This window comes from Hylobates moloch, unplaced genomic scaffold (assembly GCF_009828535.3).
Source record: "Hylobates moloch isolate HMO894 unplaced genomic scaffold, HMol_V3 SCAFFOLD_13, whole genome shotgun sequence".
Lineage (NCBI taxonomy): Eukaryota > Metazoa > Chordata > Mammalia > Primates > Hylobatidae > Hylobates > Hylobates moloch.
In genome coordinates, this window is record NW_026652288.1 from 51,904,609 (window position 1) to 51,919,566 (window position 14,958).

The 14,958-nt window shown below is 53.6% G+C and overlaps 1 protein-coding gene across 2 annotated transcripts; it reads left to right on the forward strand.

The window, feature by feature from the left end:
- Nucleotides 1–234: 234 nt before the first annotated feature.
- Nucleotides 235–10,176, forward strand: KRT78 (keratin 78). Of its 2 annotated transcripts, none has more exons than XM_032173652.2 (9): nt 235–618; nt 1,045–1,259; nt 2,346–2,406; nt 2,878–2,973; nt 4,448–4,612; nt 4,952–5,077; nt 9,305–9,525; nt 9,802–9,836; nt 9,917–10,176. In XM_032173652.2, the coding sequence occupies exons 1-9, from the start codon at nt 235–237 to the stop codon at nt 10,174–10,176; spliced, it is 1,563 nt and encodes a 520-aa protein (XP_032029543.1). The 2 variants fall into 2 exon arrangements, with proteins under 2 accessions (XP_032029543.1, XP_032029544.1); XM_032173653.1 differs by lacking the exon at nt 235–618 and adding an exon at nt 895–948.
- Nucleotides 10,177–14,958: the final 4,782 nt, after the last annotated feature.

Consider the following 14,958-nt stretch of genomic DNA (forward strand, 5'->3'; position numbering starts at 1 on the left):
GGTTTCCTTCTCCCTTGGCTCTGCATGTGCCGGACACTTATTCTCCAGGCACGTCAGAGTAAGTCAGCTAGAGCCAAGTGACAGATACAGTCAGGTCAAGAGGATCTTGCTCTCCAGGGCCCAGCCCAGGTACGGGAGTGGATAAAAGTCTCGTGCTGGGGCCCCAGGGCAGAAACTCACACACCTTGACAATCTGTCTGTCCGTCTGCAGCTGCGTGACTGTCTGTCTCTGCCATGTCTCTCTCCCCATGCCGGGCCCAGAGGGGCTTCAGCGCTCGCTCAGCCTGTTCTGCTCACTCAAGGGGCCGCAGCAGGGGAGGCTTCAGCAGCAGGGGCGGCTTCAGCAGCAAGAGCCTTAATTCCTTTGGGGGGTGCCTGGAAGGCTCTCGTGGGAGTACCTGGGGGTCAGGGGGAAGGCTGGGGTTGCGGTTTGGGGAGTGGAGTGGTGGGCCTGGGCTCTCCCTGTGCCCTCCGGGGGGCATCCAAGAAGTGACCATCAACCAGAATCTGCTGACCCCACTGAAGATTGAGATCGATCCCCAGTTCCAGGTGGTGCGGACACAGGAGACCCAGGAGATCAGAATCCTCAACAACCAGTTTGCTTCCTTCATTGACAAGGTGAGGGTCAACTCAGCCAAGCCCCTGTCTCTGTGCCTCCCTTGGAGGAGCTGCTCTTGATGGACTTGGAAATGGGAAGTTTGGCCTCCTTCTACCACTTTTCTAATAACTTCTGCAGCAAAGAAGTCCCTCCTGTGGACTAACTGGACTCTCTCTGGCTATGCTGAGGCCCTGTTGTTCCATGATTGGGGCTCAGGGACAGAGAACTGCCAGCCAGCAGGGGGGAAGGCCCTGCCCCATTAGTCTGTCCAGTCATTTTGTTGTGTTCAGAGTGTCATGGAAGGTCATGAGGCTTCCCCTGCCCAGGTTGGGCAGGGAGACAGGGGAAAGGTGAGGCTGATGGGAGGGTCCCTCAGGCTTTACATTCCAGAGGCTGTGCACAGGGAGTCCCACGGGAGCCTCAGGGATCCTCTGCTTCTGCTGCAGGTGCGGTTCCTGGAGCAGCAGAACAAGGTCCTGGAGACCAAGTGGCACCTGCTGCAGCAACAGGGGTTGAGTGGCAGCCAGCAGGGCCTGGAGCCTGTCTTTGAGGCCTGCCTGGATCAGCTCAGGAAGCAGCTGGAGCAGCTCCAGGGAGAACGAGGGGCTCTGGATGCTGAGTTGAAGGCCTGCCGGGACCAGGAGGAGGAGTATAAGTCCAAGTAGGCACACTGAAATTTCCCCATGCCATGTGGGCGGGGTCTGGGATGACTCAGATTGGGTCTGTCAGCCAGGAGGTGTCCCACATACTGAGCACCCAGAGGCACATGACTGGCCTCCCCTCTACCCCTCTGCGTCCCCCTTTCCCAGGCTCTCAGGTGCCCACCTGCTACAGGTAAACGAGGTGTCCCGCAGTCCCCACCCAGGTCTGGAGAACCTTGGAGAAAAGGCAGGGAGACCGGTGTCCTACACGCCCCAGCTACAAGGGCCCATGTTTCCGGTCAAGGCTGGGAAGGGCTTATTTAAACAATGCCCCAGTGGTTTTTTTTTTTTTTTTCTTGAGAAATTCCTGTTCAGCGGGCTGTGGGCTGAAGTGATTCAGATGTTCTCTGGTTCCAAGGAGGGAAGGGAATCAATTTAGTGGGGCTGTCCCCAGGCCTGTGACACAATTCACATATGGGCTGTGGTTCTGGGCTCCACGCCTAGGTCACCTGGTGGAGTGTAGAGAGCCCTGGACTAATGGGGGCTTGGGTTGGGGCAACTGTGAGTGAGGGGTAGCTGTGTGGCCTGGGCAAGGCATCTCATCTCTCCCAGACTTGGTTTCCCTTCTGTAAACTTGGGAAATGTCACCTGCCCTTCTGGCCTCCCAGGGCTGTTGGGAAGATGGGATGTGAGGTGGAGGAAGGAAGATTCTGGAAAGAGCCCGGGATTGGAGTCAGGAGACCTGGGTTGGCTCTGCTTTGTCTACCTAGTCATCTGTGGGGTCTTGGTCAAATCGTCTAATCTCTCTGATAAAACCCAAACTTCCTGCCTCAACTGATGGGTGTGAGTAGCAAGTGGGAAAAGGTATTCAAATGTGCCTTATAAACTGAAACAATGTGGCTGTCGTCATCAAAAGGACATGGGCTGAAAGGGTGGCACAGGTACATAGCTAGGATGTGGCAGGAAAGGAGAGAAGGGCTGGTTATCGTCCTGTTTGAGGGCATTCTAAGGCAAGGAGTCTTTTTCAGGGAGGTCATGCTTAGACGTGGGGGCATGAGCTCTGACCATGGAGCCTCAAACTGCGTCTTTCTCTACTTATTTGGCAGGTATGAGGAGGAGGCCCACAGGCGTGCCACACTTGAGAATGACTTTGTGGTCCTCAAGAAGGTGAGGGTGGGGGCCAGTGCTCCACTTACGTCCTGAGCATCCACTGTACACGGAGCCTAGTCCTAGGCTGGGAGGGAAAAGGTGGGAGGTCCTGATTTAGGACAGGCTATCACTCTGCCTGCAGGGGTCCCCTGGGGAAATGGGACATCTGCCTAGGCACAGGGACCCCAAGACAAGATCTGACTAAAGGACTGCTTGACGAGCTCTTGATGTCACTGCAGGAGAGGGCGGGGAGGGAGAGGAAGAAGCAGAACTGGTTGCGATTAATCAGGGAAGACTTCCTGAAGGTGATGTTGGGTCAATGTTGGGCAAAGGAGAGAGCAGGACAACGTGGGGCTGGAGGAGGAAGGAGGGGGTCTTGGGAGGCATGGTGGATGGGTGTTGAGCAGTGCATGAACAGAATTCCTGAGCCAGAGTAGGGCCCCCAAAGGGGAAGAGGTGGTTACATGTTTTCTCTCCCCCTGTCTCCAGGATGTGGATGAGGTTTTCCTGAGCAAGATGGAGTTGGAGGGCAAGCTGGAGACTCTGAGAGAGTACCTCTACTTCTTGAAGCATCTGAATGAAGAAGTGAGGCTAACCGAAGGGCAGGCAGGAGCCAAGAGAGAGGACTGGGTGGGCAGGCTCCCCGTGGCTGTGAGGAGAGTGGCCAAGAGGGGAAGTCTGTTAGGGTGGCTTAGATTCTGGGTCATTCAGTCACTCGACAACCAATTACTGAAAACTTTCTATGTGAATTGCTAGGTCCTGGGGATACATCAATGAATAACCAGAAAAAAATCACTACAGATAAAAAAATTGCTTTCTTTTTTTTTTGAGATGGAGTCTTGCTCAGTTGCCCAGGCTGGAGTGCAGTGGTGCGATCTCAGCTCATTGCAACCTCCGCCTCCCAGGTTCAAGCAATTCTCTGCCTCAGCTTCATGAGTAGGTGGGATTACAGGCACCTGCCACCACGGCCAGCTAATTTTTGTAGTTTTAGTAGAGATGGGGTTTCACCATCTTAGCTAGGCTGGTCCTGAACTCCTGACCTCGTGATCCACCTGCCTCGACCTCCCAAAGTGCTGGGATTACAGGCATGAGCCACCACACCCGGCTAAGTTTGCTTTCTATTGGGAGACAGACAATAAGCCACAGACTTAGTAAATAAGGAAATTATATAGTATGCAAGAAGGTGATAAACGCAATGGAAAAAAGGAAAATGAGAACAGAGAAAGGATTGGGAACATGGAGCAGGTGCCAATTTCAAATCATGTGGCCAGGGTAGGCCTTATTTAGGAGATAAAATCTGAGCAAAGATTTGGAGGAGGTGAGGAAGGTCACCACGCAGGTGGGTTTCTGGGATTCCAGGCAGTGGCTGCAGCCCACAGTGGGAGTGTGCTCTCTGAGGAAATGCAGGAAGGTCAGTGTGGCCAGAGTAGTAGGAGCGAGAGGGAGAGGAGTGTGATAAGAGGTCTGAAGATGGCCGGGCACGGTGGCTCATGCCTATAATCCCAGCACTTTGGGAGGCTGAGGCAGGTGGACCACCTGATGTCAGGAGTTCGAGACCAGCCTAGTGAAACGCTGTCTCTACAAAAAACACAAAGATTAGCCAGGCTTGGTGGCAGGTGCTTGTAATCGCAGCTACTAGGGAGGCTGAGGGAGAAGAATGGCTTGAACCTGGAAGGCGGAGGTTACAGTGAGCCGAGATCGCACCACTGCCCTCCAGCCTGGGCAACAGAGTAAGACTCCATCTTAAAAAAAAAAAAAAAAAAGAAGAATAAGAAAAAAAAGAGGCCTGAGGAGTGATAGAGGCTGGGTGATTTCGGGCCTTGCAGGCCATTTTCCATTAATGTCCAAGCTGCAAGAGACCTCAGAGACCACCTCCTATGGCTCTCATTTTTGAATGAGGAGATCGAGTCCCATGGTGAGCAGGGCATACTCAAAGCCACCTGGGATGAATGGGGGTCACGGCGTGTAAGCAGAAATTCACCATCCTGCTCAATCATCCTAGGCTTCACGGGGAGAGGGAGCTGGGAGTGGGTGGACACTGAGTCTGTCTTCCCTGCAGGAGCTGGGCCAGCTCCAGACCCAGGCCAGCGACACGTCTGTGGTGCTGTCCATGGACAACAACCGCTACCTGGACTTCAGCAGCATCATCACTGAGGTCCGCGCCCGGTACGAGGAGATCGCCCAGACCAGCAAGGCTGAGGCTGAGGCCCTGTACCAGACCAAGGTGGTGGGACCTGGGGGCAGCACCATGCTGGAAATGGCTAGGTCTCCATGCCCAAACTCTAGGGTGGTCATTCACCTCGATCCCATTGGGGCAGATCCAGTTACCTCCCTGAAGGTCTGGGGCTGGGTGGGCAGGGCCATTTCCCCTCCAGGTGGGAGGCGATAAAGAGGAACCGTGGGAGATAAGCTTGGACTTCTGGAAGTACATCCCACTGTGTCCTGGCTCAGGCGTTTAACCCACACTCCAAATAAGGAGTGAGAGATGGCTTTTCAAACATGAGGAGATGGTCAAAGGTGGCGGTCCTCTCAACTAATGGTGTCCCCTCTGTTCCCCTGTCAGTACCAGGAGCTTCAGGTGTCTGCCCAGCTTCATGGGGACAGGATACAGGAAACGAAAGTCCAGATCTCTCAGCTGCACCAAGAGATTCAGAGGCTACAGAGTCAGATTGAGAACCTCAAGAAGCAGGTAGATTCCCAGAGCCCCCCAAATGTCCTCTCATTGCCTTTGTGCCTTCAACTCACTTCCCAGTTCCTAGCTTCTCTCTCCAGTTGAGTTGCCAGTGAGTTTGTGTCGAGGACCTTGATAACTTGCTGGAGCTTTGGATAATTTGGGGAGAAGAGAACTTCAAGCCCCATCTAGGGTGAATTCAGCCTTCCTGCTGTGACTTCTAGCCGCATGTTGGCTTTTGTGGGATAGTGCCACTGCCCTGCACTTCCCTGGCGTTGGGGAGGGGGCTGACAGCATTGTAGCCTATGTCTAGGTGTACATCTTGCTTTCAGCCCCTTGGGGAGATGGTTAATTCATCTGTTTTCTCTTTTCTTATCTTTCTCTTTTCTTTTTCTTTCCTTTTTCTTTCTTTTTTTTTTTTTTGAGACAGAGTCTTACTCCACTGCCCAGGCTGGAGTACAGTGGCGTGATCTTGGCTCACTGCAACCTCTGCCTCCGGGTTCAAGGGATTCTCCTGCCTCAGCCTACTGAGTAGCTGGAATTACAGGCATGTGCCACCATGCTTGGCTAATTTTTGCATTTTCAGTAGGGACGGGGTTTCACCATGTTGGCCAGGCTGGTCTCAAACTCCTGACCTCAAGTGATCTGCCCATCTCAGCCTCCCAAAGTGCTAGGATTACAGGTGTGAGCCACTGCACCCAGGCTCATCTCTTTTCTTTTTCTTTCTCTCTCTCTCTTTTTTTTTTTTTGAGACAGAATCTTACTCTGTTGCCCAGGCTGGAGTGCAGTGGTGCAGTCTTGGCTCACTGCAACCTCTGCCTCTGGGTTCAAGGGATTCTTCTGCCTCAGCCTCCTGAGTAGCTGGAATTACAGGCGCTCACCACCATGCTTGGCTAATTTTTGCATTTTTAGTAGAGATGGGATTTCACCATGTTGGCCAGGCTGGTCTCAAACTCCTGACCTCAAGTGATCTGCCCGCCTCGGCCTCCCAAAGTGGTGGGATTACAGTTGTGAGCCAGTGAACCCAGCCTCATCTCTTTTTTTTCTTTTCTTTTCTTTTCTTTTCTTTCTTTCTTTCTTTCTTTCTTTCTTTCTTTCTTTCTTCCTTTCTTCCTTTCTTCCTTCCTTTCCTTCCTTCCTCCCTCCCTCCCTCCCTCCCTCCTTCTTCTCTCTCTCTTTCTTTCTTCTTTTTCTTTCTTTCTTTCTTTCTTTCTTTCTTTCTTTCTTTCTTTCTTTCTTTCTTTCTTTCTTTCTTTCTTTCCTCTCTCTCTCTCTCTCTCTCTTTCTTTCTTTCTTTCATGGAGTTTCACTGTTGTCCGCCCGGACTGCAGTGCAATGGCGTGATCTCGGCTTCATGCAACCTCTACCTCCCAGGTTCCAGCAATTCTGCCTCACCCTCCAGAATAGCTGAGATTACAGGTGCTCGCCACCGCGCCTGGCTAATTTTTGTATTTTTAGTAGAGACAGGGTTTCACCATGTTGGCCAAGCTGGTCTCCAACTCCTGACATCAGGTGATCCACCAGCTTCAGCCTCCCAAAGTGCTGGGATTACAGGTGTAAGCCACCGTGATCAGCCCACATCTCTTTTCTTATCTCTTCTTTTGATTCTTACTTCTCAAGCTCAGCAGGGACTTTAAGGTCAAACACTGAAGGTCCTGGTGCCCTGTGGGGGAAGTTGGGAGCCAGAGCCTCAGAGAGTAGGTGAGGTGGGCGGCAGGGTGGGGCTAACTTCTCCTTAGGTAGGTGCATTACAAGGGTCAGAAATAGAGGAAGGGATTGGCAAGGGGAGGGAGGCCGTTTCCTGCTCCTCCTGTGGTGTAGAGACCTCACTTCTAGATGTGAAGTGTTCTGAATTCTCAAACTGTTAAGTATTCTTGCACTCATACTTCCTAAACCCAAAATATCAATTTGGGGATCAATGGAGGATGAAGAGCAGAGACCGCAGAGTCAGGCCATTTCCTCAAGCACTACAGCTTGATTTGAAAGTCACATGTGGTCCCTTGACTCCCAAGCAGAGCCCTCTGGGAAGAGTTCTGGGAGTATCCAGAACCCACACTTCATCCCAGACCATCCTTCTGGTTCTTGTTTGCAAAGAGAAGCAGGGCTTGAGATGAATGTGATGAATCCTCTTACTCAATTTGCTGCCACTATGTTTCACCAACAAATTTGGACCCCTTGCTTTGGAGTCCTCTGGGGTGGCTGTTAAGATCCTGATTCCTGGCCTCCTGGCAGAGCTGAGGAGTCAGAATCTCTAAGGATGGGGCCCAGAAACCTGCTTTTTAAATGAGGTTGCCCAGCTGGTTCTGAAGCATGTGGTCTTGAGAGTCCAGTGGCAGCACGCAGGAGTGTGTACTGGGTACCTGGGCCTGGGAATCACAGCTCCTCACACAGCAATGTGCCTTTCCCAGGACAATCCCTCCTGGGGATATAGCACTGTCCCCTGCTCCTTTTCCTGCACAAACATGATGAACTGGGCTCCCCTGTGCAGGCCCCTGTGGGTTAGGATCCCAGTTCTGCCACTCTTCTGAGCCTCAGTTTCTTCATCTATAGAGTAGAGATTATGTTTCTATCCACAGAGTGGGAATCGAATAATAACAGCCTTTAGACAATTCCTTCTTTCCTGAGTCAGATGTGAGGGCAAATCAACTGTAAGGCTGATAAAGACAGGGATCTCATCCTTCCTCTAGCTTTCTGTTGTAAGCAAAAGGATTATATTTTTTTTCTTTTTTTTTTTTTTTTGAGAAGGAGTCTCGCTCTGTCACCCAGGCTGGAACGCAGTGGCGCGATCTCAGCTCACTGCAACCTCCGCCTCCCGGGTTCAAGCGATTCTTCTGCCTCAGCCTCCTGAGTAGCTGGGACTACAGGTGCGTGCCACCACTCCCGGCTAATTTTTTTTTTTTTTTTGTATTTTTAGTAGAGACAGGGTTTCACCGTATTAGCCAGGATGATCTCTATCTCCTGACCTAGTGATCTGCCCACCTCAGCCTCCCAAAGTGCTGGAATTACAGGCATGAGCCACTGCGCCCGGCAGAGATTATATTTTTCAAGCCCCAAATTGAGGCACATGGTTTGATGTACTCTGACAACAGGACAAAGTATTTGAAATGGGACTGTCTGAAAAAAATGAGAACCGTTGTGGCCCTCAGGGGGAGCCTTGCAGATAGTGATCCATGGTATAGGAAGAGCTTTAAGCACCCTGGGAGAGGTGCCGAGGGCTGGGGGTGGGAAGAAATAGGGAAAGAGCACTTGGGGAGGTGGCACAGGAGTGGTACTAGTGTCCTAGGCCTGTCATGACAAATCACCACAAATTGGGTGGCTTAAAACAACAGAAATGTAATCTCTCCCAGTCCCGGAGCCTTGAAGTCTGAAGTCAAGGTGTTGGCGGGGCCGTGCTCCCTCTGAAGGTGCAGCGAGAGTACTCCCTGGGTCTTGCTAGCTTCTGCAGGCTCCAGGAGTTCCTTGGCATTTTTCGTCTTATTGCTGCATCATTCCCATCTCTGCCTCTCTCTTCTTCTTCTTTCTTTTTTTTGAGATGGAGTCTTGCTCTGTCTCCAGGCTGGAGTGCAGTGGCATGATCTCGGCTCACTGCAACCTCCACCTCCCAGGTTCAAGCAATTCTCCTGCCTCAGCCTCCCAAGTAGCTGGGACTGCAGGCGTGTGCCACCGTGGTCGGCTAATTTTTTTTTTTTTTAGTAGAGATGGGGTTTTACCGTGTTAGCCAGGATGGTCTCGAACTCCTGACCTTGTAATCCACCTGCCTCAGCCTCCTAAAGTGCTGGGATTACAGGCGTGAGCCACCATGCCCAGCCCTGCCTCTCTCTTCTGATGAGCTCTTCTCTCCATGTCTGTCTCTGTGTTCTCTCTTCTATTCATAAGGACACCAGTCATTGGATTTAGGGCTCACCCTAAATATGGTATGATATGATCATGAGATCCTTAATTAATTACATCTGTAAAGACCCTACTTCCAATAAGATCACATTCTGGGGTCCTGGGTGGACATGAAAGTTTTGGGGGATTCTCTTCAACCTACTGCAGGAGGTAAGGAAGTGAGGGAAGCCATACCTTCCCTGAGAATGAGAGGAGCCTGTTGCAGGGGTGGTGTTGGTACACACGGCCATGGATAATTTTGAGCTCATAAGATTATGATCCGCCCCAGACCTCAAGTGATATCCACAGTGGGTGCTTTGAGAGGCTATGTTGGACTTACAACCACCTTCTCGTTCATTTCTTCCCCGCTTCCAGAACGCCAGCCTGCAGGCCGCCATCACTGATGCTGAGCAGCGTGGGGAGCTGGCCCTCAAGGACGCTCAGGTCAAGGTGGACGAGCTGGAGGCTGCTCTGAGGACGGCCAAGCAGGACCTGGCCCAGCTGCTGTGCGAGTACCAGGAGCTGATGAGCACGAAGCTTTCCCTGGATGTGGAGATTGCCACTTACCACAGGCTGCTGGAGGGCGAGGAGTGCAGGTGAGGGAGGCTTGGAGGGACCTGGGAATATGAGGTTGGGGAGGAGGATGGGATGCCAACACAGTGAGCTGCTTGCTAAAGAGGATTCTGAGAGATTTCCTGACATTGTGAGGTGCTAAGGGCAACCGACGCTGCAGAGAGGGATTTTAAGTTGGGGACCGTGGATTTTATCTGCTGAGAGGGTGGGTGACCTGCTTTGAGGGGCTTAAAAGCTCATGGGGATGCATTATTCGCAGTATTTCTTAGCGCATCCCCCTCTTGTCCTTTTTCCCCTAGGATGTCTGGGGAGTGCCCCAGCCAGGTCACTATCTGTGAGTATCAGGGGACTTTAGGGATGGGATCCCCACGGGGAGCTGAGGACCCTGCTCTGACCCGGTGCGTTTCTTGGCAGCCTCGGTGGGAGGCAGCGCTGTCATGTCTGGAGGAGTTGGTGGAGGCTTGGGGAGCACTTGTGGACTCGGTAGTGGGAAAGGCAGCCCTGGGTCCTGCTGCATCAGCATCGTGACCGGAGGCTCCAACACCATCCTGGGCTCTGGGAAGGACCCTGTTTTGGGTTCCTGCTCTGTGTCTGGCTCCAGCTCTGGCTCCAGCTGCCACACCATCCTGAAGAAGACAGTCGAGTCGAGTCTGAAGACATCCATCACCTACTGAGCGACTCAGCAGCCACCTCCTTCCTGAACACATTTGGCCTGCTCCCCCCATCAGCCGGCTCTGCAAGGTCAACTCCGTGACCACTGCCCACAGCCCAGGCCAGCCCACAGCCCAGGCCAGCCCACAGCAGATGCTGCAAAAATCAATAAAGTCTCCCCTCCTGCTGTTCTGAATGCTCTAAGTGCTTGCACACCTCACCTGGCAAAACAAAAGCTGTGTGGCTCCCCAGCTTCCTCTCCTCGGAAGGCAATTGTGGCATATCTGTGTCCAAACGTGTCCTATTGGCATCTCACTCCACATCCCAGCCACTCTATCAAGGCATCCTTCAAGCTGTCCAGTGTGTTCCTTGGGGAGCCCTCCATCTCCCACACCTCCACTGATGTTCTAGCTGTGCTCGTAGCTCACTTCCTCATCAATTGCCTGTTTTAAGAGGTTCTAGTCCTGACCGGGGGCAGCCCCCTTCCTTCTTGCTCCTCCTTCTTCCTGACTATGCACCAAATTTTTCTCCTTCTAGGAACCTTCTCTAATTCCCATGTCTAAACTACTGGGCCCTTCCTGTCCCTGGCAGTCTGGCTGCACCTGTTGCTGTCCCAGGCTCTGTGTCTGTCTGGTTCTGGTAAGGGACTCAGCTTCTCTACTAGCCTGGCACTCCTGCACCCAGGATAAGGATGTGCTCAGCTTGTGCCTGGGGGCTCTGATGGAGATTGGGGCTCAAACTCTGCCCCTACCCCCTTATCTGTTGGCTCTCATCTTATCCTTGGGCAAGTCTGAACATGAGGCTAGAAACTTCTCCTCCTTCCTCTCCTTCAGGAAGCTCTGCAGGAAGCCAGGAGTGTGGGAATCGGGTGGGGTGCCAGGAGGGGCTGGAAGGATCACCTTTTCTACACACCCCCAGCAGCCTCATGGGTGCCTGCAGTTGCTCTTTCAAACTCCATAGTCTGGGCTGCAGGAGGTCACACTACGCCTCTCCTTGCTTTAGAGGGAGGGCAGACCTTTCCTCAGATCCATGAATCGCTCCTTCCAAATTATGCAAGAAGGCTTTGCAGCTTTTTGTGAAGGAGACCGGAGCCAGTGAGGATGTGGCTAGAACTCCTAGGCTTGAATCCCAGCTCTGCCGTTTCCTAGTGGTGCGATCTTGATCAAGCAGCTTGACCTCTTCAGTTACCTCTTCTGTAAAAAGAGATTAATAATAATATGTACCTCACAGGGCTGTGTGGCGACAGTGCCACTAGGATCCCAGAAGGAAACTAAATTCATCCAAGGTAGTTCAATTAAATTGACTTTTTGAAAAAGTATAATTTCCGTTTTATTTTTTCCCCAGAGGATAGTCTTTTCTTTAGTGCTGAGGGATTCAGCCCCTTACATGGGCGTTGGTGGAGACTGTGGGCAGCACCGGCTGTTCTGACTGGGGATATGGGTGTTGGGTCCTTCTGGGCTTCACAAGGCTGCTTCCTGCCTGGCCTGCTATGAGTGACTCACCTCACATGGTAATGCAGTTTCACATACAGCCTGGGAAGCACCCAGACATCCAAGACACTAGCTTTGGAAATGATCCTGATGGCGGTGGCCTCTACCACGTTTTTCAGACTAAGACCTCCTTAATGGCCTTGCCCTGGCGCACGTGTCAGGTGGAGTCTGTGCAGTGAATAGGCTGCACGTGGCTGTGGACGTGATTGTTGTTCCTTCTTTTCTTTGTCTTCTTGGAAGTGAGGACCTGAGAGGGCTAAATTGACTTTAAGGAAAGGATTACTTACAGAGGTGTGGGTAGGGCTGAGGGAACAGGGATGGAGAAGCCAGGGACCAGCAATGGCGAGAAGCTGTTACCACACCTAGAGTGAGGTCCACCCTCTCAGTGTGTCCAAGACTGAGAGGACTTGCAGGGCTAAAGCCGGGCAGTCCTGAGAAAATCAGGATGGGCTGGTCGCCTTATGTAGAGCTGAGGATCAAGAGAAGCAGTGAGGTGGCAGAAGCTGTGATCATGGGGAGATGCAGTCATGTCCCCAGACAGTGGTCTGAAGTGGTTGGAAGCAGAGAGTGAGCCGGGAAGAAACATCTGACCTCTCTCCTCCCTCTGATCTCCTGCTAGTGTCTCCCTTTGGTCAACTCAACTGGAAGCCAGAGTGCCAGGGAGCAGCCCACAAGGGTCAGAGGAGGGTGGAGAATGGAGCGGGAGGGAGGCAGATGGAGCATCACCCAGCGCGGAGACTCAGCATGCCATTGCAGGGAAGGTGCCCAGGCCACTGTCTGCCGCATAGTACGTGCTCAGTAAGTGCTGACTGTAATGATGATAATTAGCTCAGAAAGCCCTACCCTCGGGGGACTTCTTTGTCCCTGTAACTTTCCTATTGCTCAGCACCCAGCCTGGCCCACGGTAGGTACTAGGTTGGCAGTATCCCCTGTCTTGCCCCCTCCCTTTGGCGGTGGCAACCTTCATTCCCCTCTGCTTTTGTGTCCTGCCATCAGGGAGGGACTCTGGGCAGGTGACAGTCTCCAGAGATGGAGCCCTCAGTAATGAGTACAGCAGTGAGCAGCAGCTCTTCCTCTCTGTGGAGGGCAGGAGGGGAGGAAACTTTTCCTTCCTGGGCTACAGAAAGAAGGTCTGAGCTTGCATGTCCTGTCTGAAGGTAGAGTGGAGAGTAAGGGCTGGTGAAGGCAAAGTGGCCTCCCAGGCTTCTGTCTGGGCCTGGGCTGTGAGCCTGGGTGGGAGGGAGGCTGTCTCCAAGCAGCAAGCAGGGAGCTCCATGAGATTGTGCCCTGGACCCTGTGCACCTGTCACCAGCTCCCAGCACAAAGCGTGGCCCAGAGAGCGTGCTTGGTAAATGTGTGTGAGGGACTGGCGTGAGTGTCCGTGTCTGGGGTGAGGAGAGGCTTGTGTTTATTGACTGCCTCTCACTCTCACCAGCCTGGCTGCCCTGTGACTCAGAGGGCTGACAACACTCCCTTGCCCAGGGGGCCCACAGCCGTGTCCTGGAGGCTAGGGCCCACTCATGACTGTTTCCTCCTCCCACGCGGCCCAGGGAGAGATAAGGGAGGCTGAGAAAGTGATCTCGGCCTGGGGAAAGGAGATGAAGGTCAGTGGGAAGGGGCGGCTTCATCCAGGGATCGCTTTTCCGAAGGGCTTCCACGGAGGGCCCTGCTTATAGGCAGAGGAAATGGAGCTCAGAGAAGTTTCGAATTGCCTCAGGACACACAGCTCAGTGTGGGAGACGTCTCGGCTTGGCTCCCTGAAATGCCCAGTGTCCTAACTCCAAAATCTCCTCTTGGATATTAAGGGACTAGTTCTGCAAGTGCTCTCACTCCCATTCCTCTTGGGAGCCGGGTTCAACTTCTTCAAGCAACTGGGAGCCACTGACAGCCTCCCAGGGACCCTAGGAGAAGATCCCACAGCTCCCTCTAGTCCTGGAGTAGGCTGTCTCTTCACTTGCCCTCCCTGGGCTGTACGGAACATGGGAGGGAGGCCAAGCCTTCTCCATGGCAGTCCCATGTTCTCTCTGTTGGGATCCTGGGGACACAGGCTGGCTGGTTGTCCTGTTCATCTGATGGGGGTGGGGAGCACAGTGATGCTGTCCTCGCTCCTTTTTTTCAGGCAAGTCTCTGTTCACTTTGAGCCCATCTTCTTGCTGAGAGAAGGGGGTGGGGAGGGCCAGTGTCTGAAGTCACCTCCTCAGTCACCCCTCGGCCCTGACAGTTGACGTCTCTGTCTTTGCTTGGGGCTGTGTTTGGTCCCAGCAGACTGAGGTGAATAGGAAGTAGGGGGGACGATATGAGGTGATTTAAGGAACTCCCCTGGCCCCTCTGAATCAGACACATGGGCTCCTGCATGTGGGACAGGGGAAGATGGGAGTGACGGGGCTGCTGCGTGGGCCTCCTGGGGCTCTTTCGGAACACCTGCTTTTTGGAGCTGTGCCTGTCTCCACCCAGGGTGGTCTGTGTCCTCGACCCACCTCCAGCTCCCTCCAAAGTGGCTGAACCTTTCTGTGGGGACTCTGCTGTGGGGTAGAGGGTCAGGGATCTCAGGTATTGGTTAAATCCTCTGCCCTCTCTTCAGCCTCCATAAGAATGTCCTTTGCTCCCAGGCTTCTGGGCCCTGCCTGAGGACCCCAGGCCTTTTCTACCTCCTGATGAAGTGCCTGGGCCCCGCGGTTGGGCAGGGATCCTCTTTCTGTCCTTGAATCCACTTTGCCAGCACAGGCTCACTTCCCAGAAGGCTCTGCCACTGTACGGCAGAGGCACAGGCTATCCCCACTCTCACCCTGTCACCTGTGTCACCCACCCTGGACCTGAGAGGAGCAGTGGGCCGTGGGCTGGGGGTGGGATGGGAGCAGGCCTGGATGCTCTCTCTGGCAGCCCATTGCCAAATGCTCCTTCTCCTACCACCTGCACAGCCCCAGGCCCTGCAGCCTTGGCTTACGACAGGGGCCTGGGACAAACCCCATGGAACAGAGTCCTATTGACAGTGGCCACTGGGGCTGGGTGGGAGGACAGCAAGTCAGCCACTGGGTGGTGGGGGTGGCCGTGGGAGCCCGTATCATCCTGTGCCAACCGAGGAGAGCCTGGGGGCAGGGGGAGAAGGTGGCATCCTGCCCCAGACAGTCTCGGCTCAGCCCCAGCTCTGGAGCACAGGTGATAACCGGGAGGGCCCCTCCCTCCTGCTGGGGGAGAGGGCACTCCCCGTGGCCCGCAGGACCCCTCCCTCTCCCCCTGGGGCGATGGCGCAGGAGTGTCTGTGGAGCTGGGGAGCCGGCCCAGTTGGGAAAGATAAAAAGCCCACAGTGACCCAGG

Excerpts from the sequence above, each read along its gene's own strand:
- KRT78 (XM_032173652.2), top strand. The coding sequence starts at position 235 with ATGTCTCTCTCCCCATGCCGGGCCCAGAGGGGCTTCAGCGCTCGCTCA. Across the intron at positions 2,407-2,877 it reads ACTTTGTGGTCCTCAAGAAG|GATGTGGATGAGGTTTTCCT; the intron begins GTGAGGGTGGGG and ends CCCTGTCTCCAG. Across the intron at positions 9,526-9,801 it reads CTGGAGGGCGAGGAGTGCAG|GATGTCTGGGGAGTGCCCCA; the intron begins GTGAGGGAGGCT and ends TTTTTCCCCTAG.